At 46.1% G+C, this 27,796-nt stretch overlaps 1 protein-coding gene across 5 annotated transcripts; it reads left to right on the forward strand.

The window, feature by feature from the left end:
- The first annotated feature begins 532 nt into the window (after nucleotides 1-532).
- EFS (embryonal Fyn-associated substrate) lies at nucleotides 533-27,540 on the forward strand. 5 transcript variants are annotated; one of them, XM_087891687.1, is made up of 7 exons: nucleotides 533-719; nucleotides 3,114-4,696; nucleotides 10,018-10,335; nucleotides 10,895-10,990; nucleotides 15,573-16,265; nucleotides 23,969-24,058; nucleotides 25,455-27,540. In XM_087891687.1, exons 2-7 carry the CDS (start codon nucleotides 4,685-4,687, stop codon nucleotides 25,866-25,868), a joined length of 1,623 nt encoding a protein of 540 aa, XP_087747813.1. In that variant the 5' UTR covers nucleotides 533-719; nucleotides 3,114-4,684; the 3' UTR covers nucleotides 25,869-27,540. The 5 variants fall into 5 exon arrangements, with proteins under 5 accessions (XP_087747813.1, XP_087747816.1, XP_087747814.1 ...); XM_087891690.1 differs by having other exon boundaries at nucleotides 3,117-4,696; XM_087891688.1 differs by lacking the exon at nucleotides 533-719 and adding an exon at nucleotides 896-999.
- The last annotated feature ends 256 nt before the right edge of the window (nucleotides 27,541-27,796 follow it).

Here is a 27,796-nt window from a genome sequence, read left to right on the forward strand (position 1 = left end):
ATTATTATTTATTGAATTTGTATACCGCCCTACTCCCGAAGGACTCAGGGCGGTGAACAGCCAAAAGATAAAATATATAATACAAATGTATTATATATGTATATATGTATAATACATGTATATATATGTATTATATATGTATTATATATGTATAATGCAAATGTTAAAAAACCATTAAAATACAATTAAATAATTTGGCCCAGAAAACAAAATTTAAAACCCCCCAAATTTATAAGACAAATTAAAATTTAAATTTTTTAAAAAAAATTTAAAAAAGGTATTACACCCATGGGGATGGGTGAACCCCACCACGACTCCCGCAGCCCCACACGGGGTGTGTGTGGGAAACCCTGCCTTCCCGCCGTCTGGAGGAACCTTCTCCTGGGGAGGGGGGACTGCCCATGGCGCTAGTCCTCAAGACCCTCACTCTAGCCCGGTTGTGGGGGGGGGGGAACCGCGTTTCTCCCCTCCACCCTCCCTACCCCCTCTTTCCCCCCAAAGCCTGGCTGGCAGAGAGGCCTGTTTAGGACCCGGGAGTTGGGAAGGGAGGGAGGGAGGCAGGCGGGCGACACAAGCAGGGACGTGTGTGCCCGGGGTGGGGTGGGGTGGGGGGGAGAAAAGGGGGGGGCTGTGGGAGACGGAGGGGGGGGTGGGCGCCGGCCAGCCCCCTTTTCCCCCATCCTGGGCGCTGCAGAGCCAGGAGGAGGAGGAGAGAAAAGGTATTTTTGGGGGGGGGTCTTGGCTTGGGGACCCCCAAGATGGGCAGGAGGAGGAGGAGGGGGGGGGGGACTAGGACTGAGTGGGGGGGTAGAAGAAAGAAGGGGAGGGGGAGACCTCCAAGGGGGCAAAGCCCCCCCTCTCCCTCCCTCCAAGGAGGAGGAGGAGAAGCGCCGGCGCAGAAGGAGGCTGAGCCGCCGACTTGGCAGCCTGGACGGAGAGGAGGCGAGGAGGGCGCCGGCGGGGGTCGCGGGTGGGTGGGGTGGGGTGGGGGGCGACCAAGTAAGCACCCCCCCTCCCTCTCCCTTGGGCTGGATTGGGGGGGAGGGAGGGAGGAGGGTTTTGGGGGTCCCCCCCAGTCCTGATCAACCACCCCCCCCTTTTTTTTTTAATTTTCTGCTCCGTTTGCATCTCCCGATGATGCTGGGTTGGTTTTCTTTTGGGTGGGTGGGCTGCCTGCGATCCCCCCACCCGGGAGTCAGCCAGCCAGCCAGCCACGCGTCGGAGCAAGGCTTGGAGGGGGAGAAATTGCTGAGTCGGGATGCGGCTGGGAGAGGCGAAAAGGCAGCTGGGCTGATGGGGGGTGGGGGGGTGGGGGGGTATTGGGGGGCTGCTTGGCTTGGAAGGGCGACCCCCACAACCGAGAAGGGGAAGGGGGTGGGCTGGGGTCCCCCGCTGAAGTCTCTTGCTGGGGAGGAGGACGGGAGGGGGGCGTGAAAATTCACAACTTTGAATTTTGAGAAAGGGCTCCGGAGGTATAAGAAGGAGGGAGGGAGGGAAGGAAAGAAAAGTGAAAAAAAGAAAAGAAAGAGAAAGAAGAGAGAAAGAGGGAGGAAAGAAAGAGAGAGAGAAGGAAGGAAGGAAGGAAGAAAGAAAGAAAGAAAGAAAGAAAGAAAGAGAAAGAAAGAAAGAAAGAAAGAAAGAAAGAAAGAAAGAAAGAAAGAAAGAAAGAAAGAAAAGAAAATAGACGAGGATGGAAGGGAAAAAAGAAGGAAGAAAAGAGGGAAGGAAGAAAAGGAAGGAAAAGGGGAAAGAAGAAAGGAGGGGAAAAAGGAAAGAAGAAGATGGGAATGAGGAAGGGAGGAGGGAGGGAAGGAAAGAAGGGTAGAAGAGGAAGGAAAAAAGAGGGAGGGAGGAAATGAAGGAAGGAAAGAAAGAGAAAGAAGAGAGAAAGAGGGAGGAAAGAAAGGAAAAGAAAGAAAATAGACGAAGGAAGGGAAAAAAGGAAGAAAAGAGGGAAGAAAAGGAAGGAAAAGGGGAAAAGAAAGAAGAAAGGAGGGGAAAAAGGAAGGAAGAAGATGGGAATGAGGAAGGGAGGATGGAGGGAAGGAAAGAAGGATAGAAGAAGGAAAAAAGGGAGGGAGGGAGGAAATGAAGGAAGAAAAAAGAGGAAGAAGAGAAAAAGGGAGAAAGAAAAGAAAAAAGAAAAAATAGACAAGAGGAAGGAAGGGAAAAAAGGAAGAAAAAGGGAAAGAAGGAAGGAGAAGAAGGGAGGGAAAAAAGGAAGGAAGGAGATGGGAATGAGAAGAAGGGAGGGAGGGAAGGATAGGAGGATAGAAGAGGAAGGAAAAAAGGGAGGGAGGAAGGAAATGAAGGAAGGAAAGAAAGAGAAAGAAAGAGGAAGGAAAGAGAAAGAAAAAGAAAGGTAGGGAAAATAGACAAGAGGAAGGAAGGGGGAAAAGGGAAAGGAGGGAAGAAAAGATAAGGAAGGAAAAGGAAAGAAGGAAGAAGGGAGGGAAAAAAGGAAGGAAGGAGATGGGAATGAGAGGAAGGAAGGAAAAGAGGAAGAAAGGATGGTAGGAGAGGAAATAGATGGGGAAGGGGAGGAAGGAAGAAAAAAGGAAAGAGAAGGAAGGAAGGATAGAAGAGGAAGAAAAAAGGGAGGGAGGGAGGAAGGAAGAATCAAGGAAGGAAGGGAAAGAGAAAAAGAGAAAGGAAGGAGGAAGGGAGGGAGGGAAAATAACAAGAGGAAGAATGAAGGAAAAAGAAGGGAAAATGAGAGAAGGGAGGAAGGACAAAAAGAAGGAAGAAGGGCGGGGAAGAATGAAGGAAAGAGATGGGAATGAAAGGAAAAAGGAAGGAAGGGAAGGGAAGGAAAAAGTTGAAGGGGAAAAAAGGAAGGAGAAGAAAGGAAGAAGCAGGGAAAGAAGGAAAAAAGAGGGAGGGAGGGTGGAGGGATGATGAAAGGAAGGAGACGGAGGGAAAGAAGGAAGCAAGGAAAGAAAAACAGAAGATTATTAATTTTATTAACCTTCTCCCAGAATGCAAGAAATCTCCCTTTGGGTTGGACCCAAAGGAGGGAAGAGAGCAGCCGGCTGGGATTTTGGGAAAGTCATTTTCTTTAAGTTAAGGCTGGAATCCAATCCTTACAATGACTCTTTGTATTTTGGTCTCAGCAGGTGACCGACTGGGACACAGCAGGGGACTCAACTGGTCTGACTGGAATGGGATGCCGCCACCTTTGGCCTGGGAACTTGGGTCCCTTCCATAACTTTTTAAGAAATGTGGGGGAAATTTGCTCGCAAACTCAACCCTCCCTCCTCCCTGCCTGTCAATTCTGAAATAAATATTTGGGCCGACAGAAGAAAGCGTATCTGCATTTTTGCAACGTCTCCCTGCTGACTCGGGACATTCCCGCCTGCCGTTCAATTGGACGCATGAAAACAAGATTATCTGGCCATCCCCGAGGACATTTGCCGGAAGATTTGATGGGGGGGATGATTCGGGAAGGTGGAAACCTCTCTTGAAATTAGAATTATTCTGGATCCGAACCTCGCCTTTTTTTTAACCCTTGAAAAGGAGCGAGAAGCTGGCTTTTCTGGAAGGATTACGTTGATTTGGAAATGCCTCAACGTTCCCGGAGTTACTTTCGCCAAGGCTCGTTTGAGATACGCGTCGGATTGGTGGGCGATTTGGGAATTTTCTTGGAACGGGATCCATGCCAGGCCTTTTCGGAATTGGGTGAAAGTTTGACTCGATATTTAACCAAGCAGAGGAGCGGAGAAAAAAAAATGGCCAAATATGAACGATAACAACGTGGGTTCCCATCTATGCTTGTTCTCAGGAATAAATAAATAAAAATAAAACCTGCTCGCTGAATATTTTTGAAGGAATTTCTGAACTACCGTAGCTTTTTTGTTTTTGTTTTTGTGTTTTTTTTAAAAAAAATTCTGGATTTAAGAGGAAAAGTTTGATCGATTCCATGAGCTGTGGATCATTTGGGCCTGTTCGTTGCCAAGAAGGAAACTTCTGATTTCTTTTGTTGGATTCCATGACATTGCAAAAAAAAAAAAATAAATCTGGCTGTTTCTCCTTATTCCAGTTTTTAAAACAAGCTTGTTGGAAAAAAAAAAAGTCCCCTTAAATGCTGCTTTTCCACTTTCGGCTCGCCTCACAGATCTGTGTTCCAGCTTGTTGCATTCTTCTCTTCTTTTGCTCAATCCTTTCGGTCTGGAACTGGAAGCAATCAAGAGTTGCTCAAATCACTTTTCTGGCCTAATTTTGCTGACCCAGAAATGTGGAAAACCTCAGAAAAACTACTGGGGGAATAATCATAGGGAATTGCAAATTGCAACTGGACAAACTTCTAAGGAAACCACAGTCACTGCACACAAATATATATATATATATATTAGAGATTTTTTTTTCTTTCCCTCACTTTCCATTGGAATACTCATCAGGAATCATCTTGCCAAGGAAATGGAGAGTTATAGCTTCTATGTTTGTGGTTTGTTGGCTTGTTTAAGATGAGGAAAAATCTATTTTAAATTTCTCAGGAATTCTTTTTTTTTTTCTTCCCCTGTTGTTGTTCTCCCTCCGGGCACAACGTACTAAAGCAGAAGAGAAAAAAAATGCTTCGAAAGACTGGCTTTATTTTGTCAAGAGTCTTAATATATTAAGGTGTCATTCTGGTTCGCGGAGGCTGTTCAGGTCTTCTGATCCCTTTGTTTGATGTTGGAGGCCCAACATGTCTGCAAGTGTAAGTAGGAGAGAAAGAAAAAGAAAGAGAGGGAGGGAGGGGGGAGAAAGAGAAAGGAAGGAAGGAAAAGAAAGAAAAGAAAGAAGAAAAAGAAGGGAGGGGGAAATTAAGAATCAAGGAAGGAAGGATGGAGGAAGGGAGAGAAAAAGGAAAAAGCAAGAGAAAGGAAGAAAAGAGAAAGAGGAAGGAGGACTGAATGAGTCAAGAAAGGAAGGTAAAAAGCGGAAAGAGCAAGAGAAAAAAGGAAGGAAGGAAGGAAGAAAAGAAAAAAAATCAAAGAAGGAAGGGAAAGAAAGAAAAAAGAATGAAAGAAAATAAAGGGAGGGAGAAATTAAGAATCAAAGAAGGAAGGATGGAGGAAAGGAGGGAAGGGAGAGAAAAAGGAAAGAAAGGAAGGAAAAAGAAAAAGTGAGAAAGGAAGGAGGACTGAATGAGTCAAGAAGGGAAGGTAAAAATAGAGCGGAAAGAGCAAGAGAAAAAGGAAGGAAGAAAGAAAAAAGGAAAGAAAAAGAATCGAGGGAAGGGAAGAGAAAGAAAGAAAGAAAATAAAAAGAAGGGAGGGAGGGAGAAATTAAGAATCAAGGAAGGAAGGATGGAAGGGAGAGAAAAAGGAAAGCAAGAGAAAGGAAGGAAAAAGAAAAGAAAGTGAGAAAGGAAGGAGGACTGAATGAGTCAAGAAAGGAAGGTAAAAATAGAGCGGAAAGAGCAAGAGAGAAGAAAGGAAGAAAAAAGGAAAAAAAGAATGAAGGGAAGAGAAAGAAAGAAAATAAAGAAAAAGAAGGGAGGGAGGGAGAAATTAAGAATCAAGGAAGGAAGGATGGAGGAAGGGAGAGAAAAAGGAAAGCAAGAGAAGGGAAGGAAAAAGAAGAAAGTGAGAAAGGAAGGAGGACTGAATGAGTCAAGAAAGGAAGGTAAAAATAGAGCGAAAAGAGCAAGAGAAAAAGGAAGGAAGGAAGAAAAAAGGAAAAAAGAATCAAGGAAGGAAGGGAAAGAGAAAGAAAAAAGAGAAAGGAAGAAGAATCAAGGAAGGAAGGAAAAGAGAATGAAAAAAGAAAGAAAAAAAAGAACCAGGGAAGGAAGAGAAAGAAAAGAAAGAAAGGAAAGAGAAAGAAAGAAAGAAAAGGTTACCCTGACCACAATTTGTAGTAAAACAGGATTGAGAACAATTTCGACCTTAAATGAAAAGATTTGCATTCCAAGGTTATTTGGGCCTCCTTATTATCTGGAAACTGATAAGTGTCAGGGAAGGCTTTGATGTATTGTTGACTTGGGTTTGAGAAAAAGGGGCGCAGAAAAAGGTTTTGGGGGGGTTGGGGGAGGAGAGAGAAAAACTCAAGGCTCTCCTGAATTACTTTTGGAAATAACTTTTCATTTCCCCTAAAAATCCGCGCTTGCTTAGCAGCTCCTGTTCTACCTGAGGGGTTTTTCACTCCGGGTGAAAATGTTTTCAGGTTCATTTTTTCAATCTGCGTCTTTGGAAAAGGACTTTTTGTGCGTTGTGGCAGTCCTCCACTTACAACAATTCGCTTAGTGACCGTTCGAAGTTACGCCGGCGCTGGAAAAAAAAGCGACTTACGACCGTGTTTCACGCTTAACGACCCCTGAGCCATCCCCAGCGTCCCGTGATCCGAATTCAGACGCTCGGCAACCGACTCGTATTTATGACGGTCGCCGTGTCCCCCGGGGGGGGTGTCGTGTGATCCCCTTTTGCGGCCTTCTGACAAGCAAACTCAACGGGTTCGCTTAACGACGTTGTGAATAACCGAACAGTCGCAAGGATTCACTTCGCAGCGGTGGGCAAGACAGGTTGTAAAACTTGCTTCACAAAGGTCTCGCTTAGCAACAGAAATGTTGGGCTCCAAATGTGGTCGTAAGTCGAGGACTGCCTCTAAAGGGCAATGGAGTGGTTTATGGGTTTAGGAATCCTTTGTCCGTGCTTAAGAGAGGACTCTCCCCTCGCCGGTTTGAAAAATACGGCAGTTTTTCTTGATGTGCAAAGTTAGGCCTCACTCTAACTTTGCGTTGGATGATTTAAAATATTTCTCATAAATAATGGAAATTTTTGGCTGAAATTCATCAACCTTCCTAGTTAAAGAGCTGTGTCTTAAACTCCCCCGAATGAGATCATTTCTGGCGAAATTTTATTTGTCAACACCCAGATGGGTTATTTCGCTTTTTTCCTTATCCGCCAAGTAACCGTCAACATCTTATCCGCCATCACACCATCAAAAAAAAAAGATTTATATTATATTTTAATATTGATTATTATACAGTTTGCAGGACTCTGGGATCACTTAAGCAAAAGCTGGCGGGGGGGAAGGAAATTACAGCTCTAGTCCTCAACTTATGACCACAATGGAGCCCAAAATGTCTGCCGCTAGGCGAGATGTTGCTGAAGTGAGTTTTGACCCCTTTTTACGACCTTTCTTGCCACGGTTGTTAAATGAATCGCTGCCGTTGTTAAGCGAGTGACACGGTTGTTAAATGAATTGCCGTTGTTAAGCGAGTGACACGGTTGTTAAGTGAATCTGGCTTCCCCATGGACATTGCTGGTCGGGACAGTCGCAAAAAGGGGACCGCCTGACTCCGGGCCCCCGCAACCGTCATAAATACGAGTCAGCTGCCAAGGCTCTGAATTCCGATAATGGGAGTGTGAGGATGTTGCAGCGGTCGTAAGTGTGGAAAAAAGCTCCTACGTCACTTTTTTTCAGTGCCGCTGTAACTTCGAACGGTCCACTAAGTGAACTACTTGTAAGTCAAGAACCACCTGTACTTATTTTTTTAACTTTTTGTGGCATGATAGAAACCCGTGATGGCGAACCTATCACACGCGTGCCACAGGTGGCACGCAAAGCCATATCTGTGGGCACGTGAGCATTGCCCTAGCTCAGCTCCAGCCTGCATGCGTGCGCTGGCCAGCTGACTTTTGGGCCTTTCGGGCCCACTGGAAATTGGGGAAACGGGCCTTTTCTGGCCTCCAGAGGGCCTCCGGGGCAGTGGGGAAGGCTGTTTTTGCCCTCCCCAGGCTCCTAGAAAGCCTCTGGAGCCTGGGGAGGGCAAAAAATGGGCCTACTGGGCCCACCGTGGCATCGTGTGCCAAAAGCGGGGTCGCTTTTTTAGTAGTTTATGAGGGGGGGGTCAATCATCGTAGCCGTTGTTAAGTAAGTGACACGGTTGTTAACCGAATCTGGCTTCCGGATTGACGGTCGCAAAAGAAATCACAGGACACTGCGACCGGTCATAACCGTGAGTCAGATGTCAAGCATCCGACTGTAAATCGCTGTGAATGCTGCATGCAAAACGGTCCCTTCGTCTCGTCGTAACTTTGAACGGTCCCTAAGCGAAGTGTCGTAAGTCGAGGACTATCTGGATTGCTGATTAGTCCGGGAAATGTTTAGAAACTGGGTTTTTGGTTTAAAAAAAAACAAAAAAAAAATCCCCAAGTTTTGCTTGCAAAACTCGGCAATTGTTTATAAACGGGGACGCCGAGCAATGGCCGGAATTTGTTCTCGGTTCTTTCTGTTCCCAAATTTTTGGGCAGATTTCCCAGCCAAAAGTCTTTTTGCCTCGCTATTTTTCGGAGGAACTCAAGCATGGATTTAAACAACGGAGCTTATCGGTGCCAGGGTGCCATCCCTAGTGGGTAGAGCCCATTCAGAATATCAGGGAAGGGAAAATGGCTGGCTTAAGGCCCGTTCCAAAACTCCCCGCCAGCGAAGAGCTAACATTGTCCCTGAGGCACTAGTTTTCTACATGCAGGGAGAGCAAATTTGCCATTTATTTTGGCCTCGGGCTTTCTCAACCAGATGTTTCTAGGTTCCTTGGGGAACAGGATGATGGGATGGCTTCCCCGGGTGGCAGATGGAAAAAGTAGAAGAGCTGGGCATGATGGGAGCGGTAGTTGTAAGAAATACCTATGTAACTTTGTCCTGTGGTAAAATAATTTTTCTCATACATATATATTTTTAAATGTGTCCTCTCCCCGCATATAGAGATCTAGCGCAGAAGCCTAGAGCGTTTTTAATATACAGACAGTCCTCGCTTAGCGACCATAATTGGGCAACTTGATTTGTCGGTCGCAAAGTGAAACACGATCTGGCAAGCTCAGTTCCGCTTTCCTTCGCTTTGCAGACCTGCGGCGGTCGTAAACGCAAGAGCTGGCTGCAAAAAGTTCCGTTTTCATCACCGTTGTGACCGCAAACGGTCGCTGAGCGAGGCAGTCGCTAAACAAGGACTACCTGTTATAGAAGGGGAGATTCTCATACAGAGAAACACTAAAAGTTTCTCTGGTCCCAACTTGTATTGCAAAAAAAAAAAAAAATTTTTAGCATCTTGGTGGTGGATAACTAACCAGTCACGTGAGCTGGGAATTCGGGGAGTTGTCTAGGAATTCGGGGAGTTGTCGTCTTGGAATTCGGGGAGTTCTAGTCTGGGAATTTGGGGAGTTGTCTAGGAATTCGGGGAGTTGTAGTCTAGGAATTCTAGGAGTTGTCTTGGAATTCGGGGAGTTCTAGTCTGGGAATTCGGGGAGTTGTCTAGTAATTCTGGGAGTTGTAGTCTGGGAATTCTGGGAGTTGTCTAGGAATTCTGGGAGTTGTCATCTTGGAATCTGGGGAGTTGTCGTCTTGGAATCTGGGGAGTTCTAGTCTGGGAATTCGGGGAGTTGTCTAGGAATTCTAGGAGTTGTGGTCTTGGAATTCTGGGAGTTGTAGTTTGGGAATTTGGGGAGTTGTAGTCTAGGAATTCGGGGAGTTGTAGTCTGGGAATTCTGGTAGTTGTGATCTAGAAATTCTGGGAGTTGTCTGGGAATTCTGGGAGTTGTGGTCTGGGAATTCTGGGAGTTGTGGTCTAGGAATTCTGGGAGTTGTGGTCTGGGAATTCTGGGAGTTGTCTAGGAGATTCTGGGAATTGTCTAGGAATTCCAGGAGTTGTGGTCTGGGAATTCCGGGAGTTGTGGTCTAGGAATTCCAGGAGTCTGGGAATTCCGGGAGTTGTGGTCTGGGAATTCTGGGAGTTGTGGTCTGGGAATTCTGGGAGTTGTAGTCTGGGAATTCTGGGAGCTGTGGTCTAGGAATTCTGGGAGTTGTCTAGGAATTCTGGGAGTTGTGGTCTGGGAATTCTGGGAGTTGTCTAGGAGATTCTGGGAATTGTCTAGGAATTCCAGGAGTTGTGGTCTAGGAATTCCGGGAGTTGTGGTCTAGGAATTCCGGGAGTTGTAGTCTGGGAATTCCGGGAGTTGTAGTCTAGAGAGCACGGCTTAAGGCCAAGCTTTGGAAAGTGCGACTTGAGCCCTGAATATCTACCTTGTTTTTCATCCACAGGCGCAGTTGTGTCGCGCTCTGTACGACAACACGGCCGAGTGTCCAGACGAACTCTCCTTCCACAAGGGGGACCTCATGGTCCTTCTCCAGCCAGAAGGGACCGGCCTGGAGGGCTGGCACCTATGTTCCTTGCACGGGCAGCAAGGGATCGTTCCCGCCAACAGAGTGAAGGTCCTCCCTGAGTCGGGATTTCACCCAAATCACACCCCAGCAGAGGTCTACCAGGTCCCGAAGAAGGAGGGTCTACTGATGGGAAAGATCTCAGACGGATCCATGGACGGATGGAGAAGAAGAGATCAAAGGAAAGAAGAACAGGAGGTGAGAAGGGGGGACCTCGAGGTTCTTCTCCTGCTTGTTTCTTTCCATGGTGTCACCGTGGAGAGGCGACATGAAACGGGGACTTGTCTACCATCTTCTCAAACTTCTACCAAAGCTGAGAAAGCCGGCCTTCAACAACTTCTCTTCCACCTCTAACATCCTGACAATGTCCAGAATGCATTAAGATGTCCGCCCCCCGCCCCTTTTAGCTGTGTGTGGATGATGGGAATTGTGCTCCACCAGATCTACCAGGGTTCCAGGGTGGAGAAGGATGCCTTCTAGAAGAGGGAGGAACCCTTCGATCTTCTAAACCCCCTAAGACCTTTACCCCCAAAACGTCCTTGCTTTTGAGGTCCGGTGGGATGGGTCGCCCAACCAACCATGATGGAAGCTGGTTTCCTCTACACCACACCACACCACACCAAGAACTCTCCATCCCCATTTTAGCTTAGCGACGTTGGGCGAACGTATCTGAGATATGGTTTGAAGCTCCAGGGACCTTCTCCTTCTCTCCAGACCCTGATTTCTGGTTTCTCCTTGTCTTTTTCTTCCACCCCAGGTCTACGAGATACCACCACCCGCAAGGCCCTGCCCGCTGCCCCCAGAGGGGATCTACAGGGTGCCTCGGGGGACCAGAAGAGAAGATTCTGTGGAGGTACTTCGAGAGAACAAAACCGAAGGAGAAGATGGCCGTCGTCCTGTTTACATGGACAGCCGTAGCCTACTCCAACCTTGGCCTTTTCTTGTCACAGTTGTTAAGTGTGTCGTTGCAGTTGCAATCACTGCCGTCGTTAAGTGAGTCACGTGGTTGTTAAAGTGAGTCCGGCTTCACCATTGGCTTTGCTTGTCAGAAGGTCGCAAAACGGGTTTAACGTGACCTGCGGCACTGCAGGCACTGCAACCGTCATAAGTAGGAGTCAGTTGCCAAGCGTCTGGTTTTTGATCACGTGATTGTGGGGATGGGGCAACGGTTCAAGGGTGAAAAACGGTTCAAAGTCTCTTCAAATGGTCACTAAACGAATCGTCGTAAATTGTCAACCCAGATGGCAGGGCTAGCATCGTCCTTATTTTATTTTATTTTATTTTATTTTATTTTATTTTATTTTATTTTATTTTATTTTATTATTTATTTTATTTTATTATATTATATTATTTTATTTTATTTTATTTTACTTTATTTTATTTTACTTTATTTTATTTATTTATTTTACTTTATTTTATTTTACTTTATTTTATTTTATTTTATTTTATTATTTGTATTCTGTTTTGTTTTGTTTTAATTTTAATTTTAGTTTATTATGATTTTTATTTTAGCTTATTCTCTATTATTTTATTTTTACTCATTTATTTTATTTTTTATTTTACTTTATTTCACTTTATTTTACATTATTTTATTTTATTATTTTATTTTGTTTTGTTTTATTATTTTTATTTTAATTTTAGTTTATGATGATTTTTTATTTTGGCTTATTGTTCTACTCTCTTATTTTATTTTTACTAATTTATTTCATTATTTTATTTATTTTATTACTTTGTTCCTCTACCCTACTCTGTTATTTTATTTTATTTTACTTTACTGTTATTTTATTATCTTACGTATTTATTCGTTGTTTTATTATTCCGCTAATTTATTTTACTGTATTTTATTATTCTACTGTTCTATTTTATTATTCTACGCCGTTCTTTTCATTCAACTTCTTTTTTATTTTACTATTCTAAATCTATTCCGTGGTTTTACTTTACTATTTTATTTTATTTTCATTTATCTTTTCTTATTGTTATATTTTATTCTCTTTTTTATCTTTTCTTATATTATATGTTATGGCCACCTGAAAGCTGGCCAACAGATTTCTATTCTAAATCTGACCTGGGTAGTCGAAATCTCAGCTGAGTTGGGGAGGGGGCACATTTGATCTCGGCCCCAGTTGCCATAAGCTGGTGTGCCCGGTGGCGGCTGGCAAAGCCTCCAGAGCAGGGGAACGGAGAGGCGGGGGAGAAGGGGGAGGCGGGCGGGGACGACAACTGCCCGCGTCTGTTGGATTAAATTTTACGCCTGTCCTGCCACCGAGAGTAATTGTATCTGAGCCCTTTATAAAGGGGACAGCTGCCTGCGATGGGGCCCTCTTTTTTCCTTCCCCAGACAAACCCAACATTCGCCTTAGATGGAGAAACACTCGGGCGGGAAGGACAGGTGAGAATGCGGAGGTAGCAGCTGGGGAGGTTTAAAAAGAAAAGCTAGACTGTAAATTTTTCGGAGCGTCCCCGGTGCCTTTTTGAAGCTGGAGATATCGGTCAGTGCCAGAGGGGCATCTGCCACTCCCAGATTAGACAGAAGGCAAGTTTGGTCAAACAGAGGGTTACATCAGGGGGGGAAATCCAGCAGATTCTGACAGGTTCTGGAGAACCGGTAGCGGAAATTTTGAGTAGTTCGGAGAACCGGTAGCGGAAATTTTGAGTAGTTAGGAGAACCGGTAGCGGAAATTTTGAGTAGTTCAGAGAACCGGTAGCGGAAATTTTGAGTTAGTTAGTTAGTTAGTTAGTTAGTTAGTTAGTTAGTTAGTTAGTTAGTTAGTTATTTTTTATTTATTTATTTAATTTGTATACCGCCCTACTCCCGAAGGACTCAGGGCAGTGAACAGCCATAAAATAAAACATATAGATACAAAATTTAAAATAGAGATAAAACAAATTAAATAAATTTGGCTGAACCATTTTAAAACCCCAATAATATAAAACCAAATTTAAAATTCCCATTTAAAAGAGGAAAATTTAGGTCAGGCCAGCTTGATGAAATAGGAACGTCTTAAGCGCGCGACGGAAGGTACGCAGATCCGGGATCCTCCGTATCTCCGGGGGGGAGCTCGTTCCAGATCGTAGGTGCCCCCACAGAGAAGAACCGGTAGCAGAAGTTTTGAGTAGTTCGGAGAACCGGCAAATGCCACCTCTGACAGGCCCCAGAGTGGGATGGGAATGGAGATTTTGCAATATCCTTCCCCCAGGAGTGGGGTTGGGAATGGAGATTTTGCAGTATCCTTCCCCTACCACGCCCACCGAGCCACGCTCACAGAACCGGTAGTAAAAAAAAATATTGGATTTCACCACTGGGTTATATGAACAGATGAAGATCAAGTGTGGTACTAACACCACTCTATAAAGCCTTAGTAAGTCCACACCTGGAATCCTGCATCCAGTTTTGGTCACCACACTATAAAAAAAGATGTGGAGACTCTAGAAAGAGTGCAGAGAAGAGCAACTAAGATGATGAGGGGACTGGAGGCTAAAACATACGACGAACGGTTGCAGGAACTGGGCCTGGCTAGTCTAGTGAAGAGAAGGACCAGGAGAGACAGGATAGCAGTCTTCCAATTTTTGAGGGGCTTCCCCAAAGAAGAAGGGGTCCATCTATTCTCCAAAGCACCCGAAGGCCAGACAAGGAATAATGGATGGAAACCGATCAAGGAGAGATTCAACGTAGAAATAAGGAGGAATTTTTTTGACAGTAAGAACAGTCAACCAGTGGAACAGAAGTTGCCTTCGGAAGTTGTGGGACCTTCATCGGTGGAGGCTTTCAAGAAGAGACTAGACTGCCATTTGTCAGAAATGGTTCAGCCGAAGCTGAATTCAGGTGTGAATTCAGCCGAAGAGGTTGTAGAAAAAAATGGGTTTTAAAAGCCTCTGATGATCCCAGCTGAGCCGAGCGATCATCATCAGAGGCTTTTTTTTTTTTTTTACTTTTAAAAGCATTTTTCGGCCAAAGAGGTTGTAGAAAAAATGCTTTTAAAAATAAATTTAAAAAGCCTCTGATTATTGCGCGGCTCAGCTGGGCAATGGGGGGGGGCAGGGATTTTTGCTACCGGTTCTCCGAACCAACTGCCTCCATTGCTACCGGATTGGGTGATCCGGTCCGAACCAGGAGCATTTCATTCCTGCTTGGGACCGTTTTTCACACTTATAACCGTTGCACCTCCCCCGGGGTCACGTGATCAAAAATTCAGACGCTTGGAAACCCGCATGTATTTCTGACGGTTGCAGCATCCCGGGGTTACGTGATCCGCTTTTGCGACCTTTTGAAAAGCGAAGTCAATGGGGGAGGCCAAGTTCCCTTAACAACCGTGTTACTGACTTAATACCAGAGGTGATATTCAGCCGGTTCGGGCGAATCGGTAGTGGCGATCTGCGGGTGGTACCACCCACCCACCCGGGTGCAATCCTGTCCTATATCGCTACGTGAACTGTGTGCGCAACTGAATTGCCATTTTGTTTGATGTTGCATGCATGGATGGATGGCGCCTGCGAGCGAGCGAATTGCCGTGTTTTGTGACGCCGCACCCGTGCGCCGACAGCACGCGCTTACATTTCTGGTGCTGGGCAAACTGCTTGCTACAAGTATGTGAATCCCACCTCTGCTTAACACCCGCAGTGATTCACTTAACAACTGCGGTGAGAAAGGTCGTAAAACGGGGCAAAACCCGCTTAACGACGGTTTTGATTAACCACAGAAAGTTGGGGCGCGGTTGTGGTCGTAAGCCGAGGAGTACCTGAGATGCTCAAAGGTTTCTACTGAAATGTTTTTTTTTTAAAGTCGTATAGGAAGAAACCTATCTTTATTCCTAATTTTTCCTGAGGAAAGAGATGGAATGGGGAGGGGGGGATATCAAAATATATGCAGATATTTTATTGAAATGCAAGTTAAAACGATGAGAATAGAGAATGTGTCAATTGAGGTCTTTTATCCTCTATCTTACTGTTTCTTAACCTCACTACTTGACAACGTGTGGACTTCAATTCCCAGAATTCCTCAGCCAGACACATCTTCATGGGGCCAAGGTTGAAAGGCCCCGAAGCCAGCCATGGGAATTCTGGGAGTTGAAGTCCACAACATCTTCAAGAGTTCTAGATTGGGGGGGGGAAGCATTATCTTGACACATAATGTAAGCCATGGTTCGTTTTAACCATGATCCGTGGGCTAAACCACCAAAGCAAAAATAATAGATTAAGCCATAAACTGCAGTTTATAATCAAAGCGACTGCGTTGATCATCCATGCTGAGCTCTCCATCCCTGATCCAGCCATGTTGTACTGCTCAAACGCACTGAACCATAAACTATAGTTAATAGCTGGATTCTCCCAGCATGTGGGCCCCAAAGCGAGTTTCTGGCTTAGCTGGATGCCTGACCCAAAACAGGCTGTCATTTGGAACCGTCGTCTTCTTTATCCTCTTTTTTTCCCGTTCGTAGGTTTACGACGTACCCTCGTCCTTGCTCCGCGATGTGGTTTTGGACACGTACGATTCGCCTGCCCCACGGGTCAAAAAAGTCGCCCGGGTCGCCCCCCAGCCTAGCGCCCCACCAAATGCGGACGAGGCTTACGATGTGCCGCTCGCCTTCAAGAAAGCCCTGGCGCAAGAGGAGGTAGAAGAGGAGGAGGAGGAGGAGGAAGAAAACTGCGAAGGGCCGCTGATCTACGCCATCCCATCCAATTTACGCCGCGCTTCCGCCTTGCTTAACTTGTACGAATCTCCTGAAGACATCCGGGCAAGTGGAAAGGACGAAGATGACGAAGAGGAAGACGGGGCTATTTATGACGTTCCTCTGCTGACGCCCAGCACCCCGCCCCTGGAGGGAGCCCTCCAAGGACTCAATCTAAGGGACCCGGGACCCCCCACTCGTCCCCGGCTGCCGTCCGCGGAGAGTCTGTCCCGCCGTCCGCTGCCCGCTCTTCCTAGCGAGGAGCGGCTTTCCGGCGAGCTACCACCCCCGTCACCCAACGTCATGCGGAAGGGTAGCATCCAGGACCGTCCGCTGCCTCCCCCTCCGCCCCGGCTGGGGGGTCTCGGGGCAGGAGACCAGCTGGACCTAGCCAGGGATGACGTCCACAATGAATACGAAGGGATCCGTCTGGCCGATGAGTACGATTATGTCCACCTGAAGGTAAGGACGGCCACCGCACGAGGTTAATCGCTATCCTGTTCTTGACATTGGGACGTCATCTAGATGCCACAATGCTTTTGCAGATAGTCCTCGACTTACGACTGTAATTATTATAAAATTAATTATATTATAAATATATATTTATTTATATATATTATTATGTGATATATTTATATTATATATATATTATCTATCTATCTATCTATCTATCTATCTATCTATCTATATAATTAATTAATTAATTTATATTAAATATTTATGTGTGTGTGTGTTTTCTGAGGTTTTCGCAGGTGTTTGTATGTAGGTCTTTGGTTATTCGGGTTTTCTCCCGCGTAAAATTGAGTAGCTCACCAGCTCAAATCCCCCTGCAACTCAGACTAACCCAAGCACAACCAAGCCCCCACCCAAACAGAACACACCCCCAGCCAATCAGAGCAGAGCCAACCCCCCCATCCAATCAGAGCACAGCCAACCCCCCAACCAATCAGAACACACCTCCACCAATCAAAACACAGCAAAGCTCCCACCCAATCAGTTCACACCCCCACTGGCAGTTAAAAGGAAGAAACAGCTGCGACTACACATTGCTCCTAGAAGCACGAAGCTGAAAACACCAGCCTGAAGATGACGAATGAGACTTCGTCGAAACGTCGCCAAGACACTTCCAATTTTACGCGGGAGAAAACCCAAATAACCAAAGACCTACATATATATACACACACACACACACACACATACATACATACATACATATATAGCAAATTTATATTTACTGACAAAGAAATAAAGGGAGACTAGTATAGATCTATTTCAAGCTAATTAGCTCTCATCAGCTAGCCATACCCTTCTGGCTTAAAGGTTAATACATCTGCCTAATATGCAGGCAAGCCCAGGTTCGAATCCCAGAAGGGTATGGCTAGCTGATGAGAGCTAAATAGCTTGAAATAGATCTATACTAGTCTCCCATTATTTCTTTGTCAGTAAATATAAATTTGCAAAAGTGTGTCACCACGTGACCAAAAATCCGTTTTGCATTTTTTTGGTGGTTTTTGTTTTTTTGCAGAAGTCATTCAGTGAACACAGCGGTCGTTAAGGGGAGCAAAAAAAAAAAGTTGTAAATCATGGTGTTGCGACCACGGGGATGGGGATTGCAAATGGCCACTAATGCAGCCTGGTTGCCCCGAGCGCCCAAAATATGGTTCATGTGACCAGGGGGAGAATTGGAACTTTGAACGGTCACTAAGTGATCAAATCGTAAGTCGAGGACTCTTCTGTATTCTAAATGGAGACCCAGGCCTTTGGTTTTTACTGGGTTAAAGGCAGTGGTGAAATCCAACTTTTTTTACTACCAGTTCTGTGGGCGTGGCTTGGTGGGCGTGGTGGGGAAGGATACTGCAAAATCCCCATTCCCATCCCACTTTAGGGGGATGGATACTGCAAAATCCCCATTCCCTCCCTACTCCTGTGGGAAGGATATTGCAAAATCTCCATTCCCACCCCACTGGGGCCAGCCAGAGGTGGTATTTGCCGGTTCTCCGAACTGCCCAAAATTTCCGCTACCAATTCTCCAGAACCTGCTGGATTTCATCCCTGGTTAGAGGTGGGCAACCCACAACTTAGAACCACTCATTTAGTAACCAGTTTTGGTCCCCACATTACAAAAACAGATGTTGAGGCCTAGAGCCGTGATGGTGAACATATGGCACAGGTGCCCCAGGTGGCACGTGTAGCCATATCAGTGGGCACGCCAGCTCAGCTTCAGGCCTTCTGGGCCCACCAGAAGTAGGGAAACAGGCTGTTTCCTGCCTCCAGACGGCCTGAGGGGGATGGGGTGAGGAAGGCCTGTTTTTCTTTCTCACCTGGCTCCAGGTGAGAGGCTCTGGAGGCTGGGGACAGCAAAAACCATCACTTCCTGTCCAACCGGAAGTTGGGAAACAGGCCGTTTCAGGCCTCCGAGCGGGTAGGGAAGGCTGTTTTAGCCCTCCCCAGATGCATAGAGAGGATGTGGAGCCGGGTGAGAAAGAAAAACGGGCCTACCGGGCCATCGCATGCCAGGAGCGGGAGGAGGGGGGGTCACAAGTGCATGTGTGAGTCGGGGCCCCTGCCCCCCCCTCCCATCTCCTGGCACACGATGGCAAAAAGGTTAGCCATCACTGGCCTAGAGAGTAAAACGTATGAAGAACGGTTGTGGGATTTGAGTTTAGCCAGCCTAGAGGAAATAAGGACTGGAGGGGACATAATAGGAGTCTTCCAGTATTTGAGGGGCTGCCCCAAAGAAGAAGGGGGGGGGGTCAATTTATTCTCCAAAGAACCACAAGGCAAGTCAAAAAGCAACTGATGGAAACTAATCAAGGAGAGAAACAACTTGGAATTAAGGAAAAAACTTCCTAACGGTGAGAACAATTCACTCAAAACTCGGCTTTCAAACTCTTTCGCGTAGCCATAGAAACGGGCCCAATTGTGGTCGTAGGTGTCAGACTGCGATGCTATCTCAAAATTAAATGAATTTCCAAACTGCCGATCTTTAAGAAAATCTTTCTTTAATTGAGCACAGCCATCGGATCATGACTACGCGCGGACAAGACTGACCTTTTGCCCCCCAATCCCTCCCTTTCCGATCCCCAAATCTCTGCTTCTCATTGGCTATCTTCCAAGTCATTCTTCAGACTCCTTTTCTCGTCATTTCCCAGGAATGTGCCCCCTCCCCTCATTTCCACGACAACCCAACTTCAAAGGGATTTGGCAGGCAAAAGTTTCAGAGTTTATCTCTCGCTCTCCTCTGCTCTCTATGCCAGCGTTGAAACGCTGACATCAGGTTGAGGACTATACAGCCCCCCCCATCCTCTTTGCACGCCCCATACCAAAAGGGGCGGGGCTTCCATCCCACCCTTGCTGGGGCCATTTTGACTTTTTCGACCTCCCCTGCCCCGTACCCTTTTATAAATGGCAGTTTTTGCTTCCTCCTCTGGCACAGACGCCTTTGAAAATTGCCTCGTTTAAAATCAGAACTTAAATGTGAGGTTGTCACTTAAAGTTGAACTCTTAAATTTGCGCGTTGTAAACCGCGGCGGCCGAAATTGTGGAAAGCTTTTGGGAAAAGTGTATTTTCTAAAAGTAGCTAATAACACCACTTTTTTGGGGCGGGGGAGTAGTACTATAAAGTTACACATCAATGGAAAGGTAATTTAATCAAGAATGTAATGCAATCACTTTTACCAAGGATTTTCTATTAGAATAGCAGTTACAGTCTAAAGAAGAAAAGGGAAACCCGTAGAAAAAAAACGAGAGATACAAAAATGATCACCACGTCAGTTAGTACTTCGTCGGGTCCCTTTTAGCGTGAATGACGGCCTTACAACGTCTTCCCATGGAGTGAATCAAGTCTTTTAGTTCCGCAGCTGTTCTAATGTGAAACCAAGATTGAATGATGGCTTCTATTAACTGGGTTTTATTGCTGGGTCGTTTCTGACTAACCAGTTTCTTTTGTCGGCTCCATCGATTTTCAATTGGATGAAGATCTGGGCTATTCCCAGGCCATTCCAGCAGTGGAGTAGGATTATCTTGAAACTCCATAAAAAAAAGTGGTATTATTAGCCATCCAACCTCAAAAATACACTTTCCACAATTTTGAGGAAAGTGTATTTTTTCGATCCCGTTTGACGTTTTGGCGAAATCAAGTTTATTTTCCCTCATTCTTGTACACCCGCTCGCTAGCCTCAAAATATTTCCATTTTTTCCTTCCCGCAAAGAAAGGTGAACATTAACCCAAAATGATCTTCATATTAGAACGGTGGCGTGCAAAACTCACTCGAGCACAGCGTGAATTGAGGGAACCTGCTCTGTCTCGAACCCGACACCGATCCGCCAGAGTCATTGTAAATTTTAAAAGCGGATTCTTTGAAACAATGGCTGCCTTTTCTTTTGAGTGAAAATCGTTCGGGCTTTGTTAGGTTTTTAACTCCCGGTGTACAGGTAGGCCTCGACATACGACCACAATGGAGCCCAAAACTTCGGTTGTTAAGTGAAACGGGTCTGAAGGGAGTTTTCCCTCCATTTTACCAACTTTTTTTTTGCCACCGTCGTTAAGTGAATCGTTGCAGTGGATAAGTTAGCCCCACGGTTGTTAAGTGAAGCAGTCTTCCCCGTTGATTTTGCTTGGCGGAAGGTCGCAGAAAGGGATGACGTGACTCTGTGACACGGCCACGGTCGTAAGTATGAACTGGTTGGCAAGCCGCCTGAATTGCGATCCGTTGAAAAACAGTCCCAAGTCGCTTTTTTCAGTCCCGTTGTAACTTTGAACGGTCACTAAAACGAACTGTTGTAAGTCGAGGACTACCTGTATTGTGGGCACTGGGCTACGGATGGTCCTCGACTTACAACAGTTCATTTAGTGGCCGTTTGAAGTTAGAATGGCGCTGAAAAAAAGTGACTTACGATTTTTCACACTTATGACCATTGCCACATTCCCCATGGTCACGGGATCAAATGTCAGACGCTTGGCAACGGACTCCTTATTTATGATGGTTTATGTCTCGGGATCACGTGATCCACTTTTATGACCGTCTGACGAGCAAAGTCAACGGAGAAGCCAGACTGACTTAACGACTGTGTGCCTTAATTTAACCCCTGCAGCGATTCACTTAACAATGGTGGCAAAGACAGGTCGTAAAATGGGGGCAAAACTCACTTCACAAATTTCCCACTTAGCGACGTAAATTCTGGGCTCAATCGTGGTCGTAAGCTGGGGACTACCGATATACATTTCTAGAGCAACCAACCTATCAAGTCGTCAAGAACAAAATCGAAGCTTCATTTATTTGTTTTTCCGTCGCAAGCACGAAATCAGGAAGGGATTTCCCAGCGGAAAGAAAATTTCCCTCCCTGAATTTATGGCCTGTAAAACATCCACGTTGCAAGCTTGGATTAATTTTGGAATTGCTGCATTTCAAGGTCCGACTTATTTCGAGATTGGACAATCCAGAATACCAGAGTTGGAAGGACCCTTGGAGGTCTTGTAGTCCAACCTCCTGCTCGAGAAGACCCTATATCACGCTGGACAAATAGTCCTTAAAAATCTCCAGTGATGGGAGAACCCACAACTTCTGGTGGCAAGCTGTTCCACCGGTTAATTGTCCTCCCTGTTAGGAAGTTCCTCTTTCATTCCAGGTTGCTTCTCTCCATGATGAGTTTCCACCCGTTTATTTATTTATTTTATTTATTTTATTTTATTGGATTTCTATGCCGCCCTACTCCCGAAAGACTCAGGGCGGTGAACAGCCACAGAATAAAACACACAAATGCAAAAATTTAAAATAGAATAAAAACGAATTAAATAATTTGGCTGAGACAAATTTAAAATACCCAATAATTTAAAAACCAATTAAAATTTACATTTAAAAGGGGAGAAGATTTAGGCCAGGCCAGCTTGATGAAATAAGAAAGTCTTGAGCGCGCGACGGAAGGTGCGCAGATCCGGGATTCTCCGTATCTCCGGGGGGAGCTCGTTCCAGATCGTAGATGCCTCCACAGAGAAGGTTCTCCCCTTAGGGGCCGCCAGTCGACATTGTTTGGCCGACGGCACCCGGAGGAGCCCCTCTCTATGGGGGCGTACTGACTGGTGGGAGGCTATTGGTGGTAGCAGGCGGTCCCGTAGATAACCAGGTCCTAAGCCGTGGAGCGCTCTAAAGATGATAACCAAAACCTTGAAGCGCACCCGGAAGACCACCGGGAGCCAGTGCAGCTCGCGCAGGAGAGGTGTTACATGGGAACGCCACGTCGCTCCCATAACCACCCGCGCCAATTGGAGCCTCCGAGTGCACCTCAAGGGGAGCCCCATGTAGAGAGCGTTACAATAGTCCAGACGGGAGGTGACGAGGGCATGAGTGACCATGCGTAGGGAGTCCCGATCTAGAAAGATCCGCAACTGGCGGATCAGGCGAACCTGATGAAAAATCCTCCCGGTCACGGCCGTCAAGTGCTCTTCTAAAGAATCCGTGAATCCAGGAGGACGCCCAAGTCGAGGAGTCCCTGCCGTAAATCGAGGAGTCCCTGCATTGCGCCGAGGCCTTTCCGAATCCCAGGATTCATTCTACACGGAGGAGGCAGAAAGGGTGAAAAAAATTTTTTGGCCGTTTAAAAAAAGCACAAAGGATCCGTTTTTTGCTTGTTCCAGCTAGCCGAAAATATTTGGCGGGGCGCGAACGAACTGCATACCGAAAATTCAAATTAGGGCTGAAAAACATGTCGTAGCCCGAGGGGCGAATTTCAAAACCTCCAGCGTACACACACAAAATTTTTTTGCTGAACTCAACACACCGGACAGCGTTTGGGGATTACAGCGGATTGCGAAAGGCATCGAGGGGGGGGTGTCGGGGAGGGGGGGCAAAGAGAGGTGTTGGCGAGGCGTCCCGCGCAAATTCGCTGAAGGCGGAACGTCGGATTCGCCGACTTGAGCGGCGAGGCCGAAAATGATGGGCTGAGTGAAAGAACGAAGGAAAAAGAATGATGGACGAGGAAAGAGGGGGCGGGTCTGGTCGGACCCCCGGATCAGAAGAAGTTTTTTGGGGGGGGGCAAATCTTCCCCGCGGTGATCTGAATTCATCGTGGTTGTTGGTTGGTTGTGTTTTTTCCCAAAAGCGTTTCTTAATTGTGTTTCTGGCATTTGGTTTTTCTGTCTCATTTATTCTAAGACTCAGCAAATAAAATGTGCTTTTTCTTTGTTGTTCTTTCTTCTTTTCCTTTTGGTCTCTTCCTCTTCCTTGTTCTTTTCTTTCTTTCTTTTCTCATCTTCCACCTTCCTTCCTTCCTTTTGACCTTCCTTTTCTTTTCTCTCTTACTTTTAAAATTCCTTTCCTTCCTTCTTTTCCATCTTCCTTTCCTTTTCTTCCTCTTTATTTTTAAAATTCCTTCCTTCCTTCTCCCTCCCTCTATTCCTTTTTTCTTCTCCTTCCTTCCTTTCTATCTTCCTTTCCTTTTCTTCCCCTTTATTTTTAAATTTCCTTCCTTCCCCCTCCCTCTCTATTCCTTTTTTCCTTTCCTTCCTCCTTCCCTCCCTCCCTTCCTTCTATCTTTCCTATCTTCCTTTCCTTTTCTTCCCTTTTATTTTTAAAAATTCCTTCCTTCCTTCCCATTCCTTTTTTCTTCTTCCTTCCTTCCTTCCTTCTACCTTTTCTATCTTCCTTTCCTTTTCTTCCTGTTTATTTTTAAATTTCCTTCCTTCCCCCTCCCTCTCTACTCTTTCTTTTCCTTCCTTCCTCCCTTCCATCTTTCCTCTCTCCCTTTCCTTTTCTTCCCTTTTATTTTTAAAATTCCTTCCTTCCTTCCCCCACCCTCGATTCCTTTTTTCTTCTCCTTCCTTCCTTCCTTCTATCTTTTCTATCTTCCTTTCCTTTTCTTCCCCTTTATTTTTAAATTCCCTTCCTTCCCCCTCCCTCTCTATTCTTTGTTTCTTTTCCTTCCTCCCTCCCTCCCTCCCTTCCATCTTTTCGATCTTCCTTTCCTTTCCTTCCCCTTTATTTTTAAATTTCCTTCCTTCCCTCCCTCCCTCCCCCCCTCCCTCCCTTCCTCACTGTTACCCTTTGCTTCTTCTCTCCTCCCCTCCCCTCCCTTCCCTCCTCCCTCCCCTCCATCTTCTGTTCATCTCCTTCCTTCCTTCCTTTTTTCCTTCCTTTCCTTCCTTTTGCTTCCTTCTCTCCTCTCTCCAGGGGGCAGATAAAATCCAGCCGAAAGCTACCACGCCGGACGAAAGCCCTACACTTACGGTCTCGGGAGAGGCAACCCCAACGGAAGAAATGGTATCTCTTCTTTTTAACTTCATAACCCCTTTGCTCTCACTGTGTCCCCCCCCCCACACCCAAATTTATGACCTCGGGGTCTCAGGGCTTAAAGAGCAGAAGCCGAGAGAGATTTGTGGAAAGCCACGTTTGCAAAATCCGAAGCCGACCTTTGGCTCCTGCCCGTCCCTTCCCTTCCCTTGCAGAAGTCCTATTGAAATGCACCCCCCCAGTGGAATTTGCACCCGCTGATTGGAGTCATTGTGTATCTGAACCACAACACATTGTGTAAACAGAGGGGTCCACGGAGGGGGGAGGGGGGGATTGGTGAAAAAAATAAGAATGGAATGGAATAGAAAATACGGAACGGAATGGAAGGGAACGGAACAGAATGGAATAGAGGAATAAAAATAGAATAGAGGAATAGAATAGAATTGAAAATAGGGAAGAATGGAATGGAGTGGAGTGGAGTGGAGTGGAGTGGAGTGGAGTAGAGTAGAATAGAAAACAGGAATAGAATCGAATAGAAAATAGGAATCGAATCAAATAGGAATAGAATAGAATAGATTATAGAAGAATAGAAATAGAATAGAATAGAATAGAATAGAATAGAATAGAATAGAATAGAATAGAATAGAATAGAATAGAATAGAATAGAATAGAATAGAATAGAAAATAGGAATAGAATATAGGAATAAAAATAGGAATAGAATAGAATCGAATCGAATAGAGTAGAGTAGAATAGAATAGAAAATAGGAATAAGAATAGAATCGAATCGAATAGAATAGAATAGAATAGAATATAGGAATCGAATCAAATAGAAAATAGGAATAGAAATAGAAATAGAAATAGAATAGAATAGAATATAGGAATAAAAATAGGAATAGGAATGGAATAGAATAGAATAGAATAGAATAGAATAGAATAGAATAGAATAGAATAGAATAGAATAGAATAGAATAGAATAGAATAGAATAGAACAGAACAGAACAGAACAGAACAGAACAGAACAGAACAGAACAGAACAGAATAGGATTCTTGATTGGCCAAGTTTGATTGGACACACAAAGAATTTGTCCCTGGTGCATAAATTCTCAGTGTACATACACACAAGTGATAAATCATGATCTTAATCATAAAATACCGTCAAAATGTCAGTAGCAACGCTATTGATCCTCTGTTTTTGATGCCCCCGAAAAACCTACTGAGCTCCGATCACACTGTCGTGGCCACCATCTTGACTTTTTTGACCCCACGTTATGGATCCCGCCACGTTGAAATACTTTTGATAAAACCCTTTTAGATCCCTGGGAAAAATTCCGCTTCTGGAGAGTGGCGTACTGCAGGAAATGTAAATTTCCAGTGGCGAAGAGTTCCTAAGGTCATCAATGTCCTAACCTCCTCTCTCCTCGCCAGGTGCCACCATCCCCGGAGGACAGCCAGCTGCTGCAGTTCTACACGGGGCAGTGCCAGACGCACTACCGCACCCTCCTGTCGGCCATCGAGGCCCTCTCGGCCAGCGCCGGGGCCCACCAGCCGCCCCGCGTCTTCGTGCCCCACGGCAAATTTGTCATCGTCACGGCGCACAAGCTGGTGTTCGTGGGCGACACCGTCTCCCGCCTGGCGTCTTCGGCGGCCGTGCGGGCCAGGGTGGGGGCGGCTAGCACAGCGCTGTGCCAAGCCTTGAAGGAAGCAGTCCAGTCGGTCAAGAGCGCCGCTTTGAGCTACCCGTCGCCGCCCGCCGCCCAGGAGATGCAGAGTTGCGTGGCGGAGTTGTCACGTCAAGCTCTGGCTTTCACCACCTTGCTGGCCACCTTGGCGCCCTCTTGATCCGGGACTCCGCACGGCTGCCGCTCCACCCTACGGTGGACGATGGGACAGTAGATCTCTCTTTCTTCGGAGGGTGCCTGGCGGGTCCCAACCTGGCCAGTGACGGTCCGGGAATCGGTACCCGTCTTCCGCTTCGGCCCAGCTCATTCATCGGTCAAGACCAGATCCACCACGGCCGATGCATGTGCACCCTGTCGTATCTCAAGGACCTGATCTTGACCTCCTTCCTCACGCCCTTGCCAATCTTCCTAGCCAAAGAATGTCCCTGGTTTTGGCCCTCTCGCCAGCGTCTCTTGAACTCGGGGCCTCATCCGCTGCCGGTTTTCAGCACAGACTCTTTAATCTGGAAGGGCGACCCCGTCATCTACAGAGATGAACAGATTTGGGATGGGGGAACCTTCGCTGCTTTCTGGACGCTCCTGATGGTCGAAAGGAGGGGAACGGCATCCGGTGTGTCCGGACCATCCCCCCCCCCAGAGGCTTAACAGGAAACGAGGAAGAAGAAAATGGCTGCCAAACGGGTGTCTCGTTGCCAGCCCCCTGCCGCCCCCTCGGTCCCCTCGATTAGCTGCAATAAACGATATTGTGTCAAGGATTGGCAGGTCAAGCAACATAAAAGGTTATTAACTGAATTGACGAAGCAATTACGATAGTATTTCTCAGCCGTGGTCACTTTAATAGGGGGTGGACTTCAACTCCCAGAATTCCTGGCTGGGGAATTCTGGGAGTTGAAGTCCAACCCCTCTTAAAGTGACCACAGTCGAAAAGACTTGAATTAGCAGAGAACGCCTTCAGGATATCAGTAAACGGAGACAAAGTATTTTTTTTTCCCCCTCAGGAAATATTTCTCAGAATCTCTCTAGGTTTGATGATAATAAAATAGATGGAAAAAAAAACCGGCTGTGTTTTTAAATTTTTGACACGTTCCTTCCTTCTCCATCCAGCTGTGCAGCTAGTCCTCGACTTATAACCATTTTTAAGGGACCGTTTCGAAGTGACAACGGTTCTGAAAAAAGTGATTTATGACCAGCAGTGGGTTTCGGATTATGTTACTACCGCTTCGTTCATAGGATGACATAGAGCCGAGGGGGGGGGAACGGGCCCACCTGCGATTTCGGCTACCAGTTCGGAGGAACTGGTCCGAACCGGTTGAATACCACCTCTGCTTATGACTGGACCATTGCAGCATCTCTATGGTGATGTAATCAAATTTGGGCGCTTAGCAACCAGCATGTACAAATCACGGTTGCGACATCCTGGGGGGGGTCATGTGATCGCGATTTACCGGCTTTCCCAGCTGACGTCCAACAAGCAGAGTCAATGGGGGAAGCTGGATTTGCTTAATGACCATTTGATTCACTTAGTGACTTCAGGGAGTCACTTAAAAACCGTGGCGTAAAATGGGAGTGCGAGTCGTTTAAACAACCAACCTACTTAACAATGGAAATTCTGCTCTCAATTGTGGTCGTAAGTTGAGAACTACCTGTCTGATCCACAGGTCTGACGTTTTTCGTGGGACACCTTTAATTTTATTTTCAACTACCCCGTTTCCCCCAAAATAAGACATCCCCTGATAATAAGCCCAATCGGGCTTTTGAGGGCATGGCAATAAGGCCAAGCGCTTATTTCAGGGTTCAAAAAAATATAAGACAGGGTCTTATTTTCAGGAAAACATGGTAGCTGATAACCTGGTGTTGCCCGGGTTATTTATCCCAATCCTGCCTTTGAGGTGATTATCTGCATTAGCAGGCACCTCCCCCGACAACTTGCCCTCTTTGCTTGAAACTGAGGGCCTAGGGTGTTTGTTGTTTTTTTTAAAGAACCAATCCCCCTTTACCAGAGGGAGCCCCCTTGTGGAGTACTGTGAAGTCGTTACCATGGCAACTCCACTGCCGTACAGTAGAAGCCATTTTAAGGCACAACAGGCT

This window comes from Pantherophis guttatus, chromosome 4 (assembly GCF_059756535.1).
Source record: "Pantherophis guttatus breed Tessera chromosome 4, ASM5975653v1, whole genome shotgun sequence".
Classification (NCBI taxonomy): domain Eukaryota; kingdom Metazoa; phylum Chordata; class Lepidosauria; order Squamata; family Colubridae; genus Pantherophis; species Pantherophis guttatus.

Excerpts from the sequence above, each read along its gene's own strand:
- EFS (XM_087891687.1), top strand. Across the intron at positions 10,336-10,894 it reads AAAGGAAAGAAGAACAGGAG|GTCTACGAGATACCACCACC; the intron begins GTGAGAAGGGGG and ends CTTCCACCCCAG. Across the intron at positions 16,266-23,968 it reads ACGATTATGTCCACCTGAAG|GGGGCAGATAAAATCCAGCC; the intron begins GTAAGGACGGCC and ends TCCTCTCTCCAG.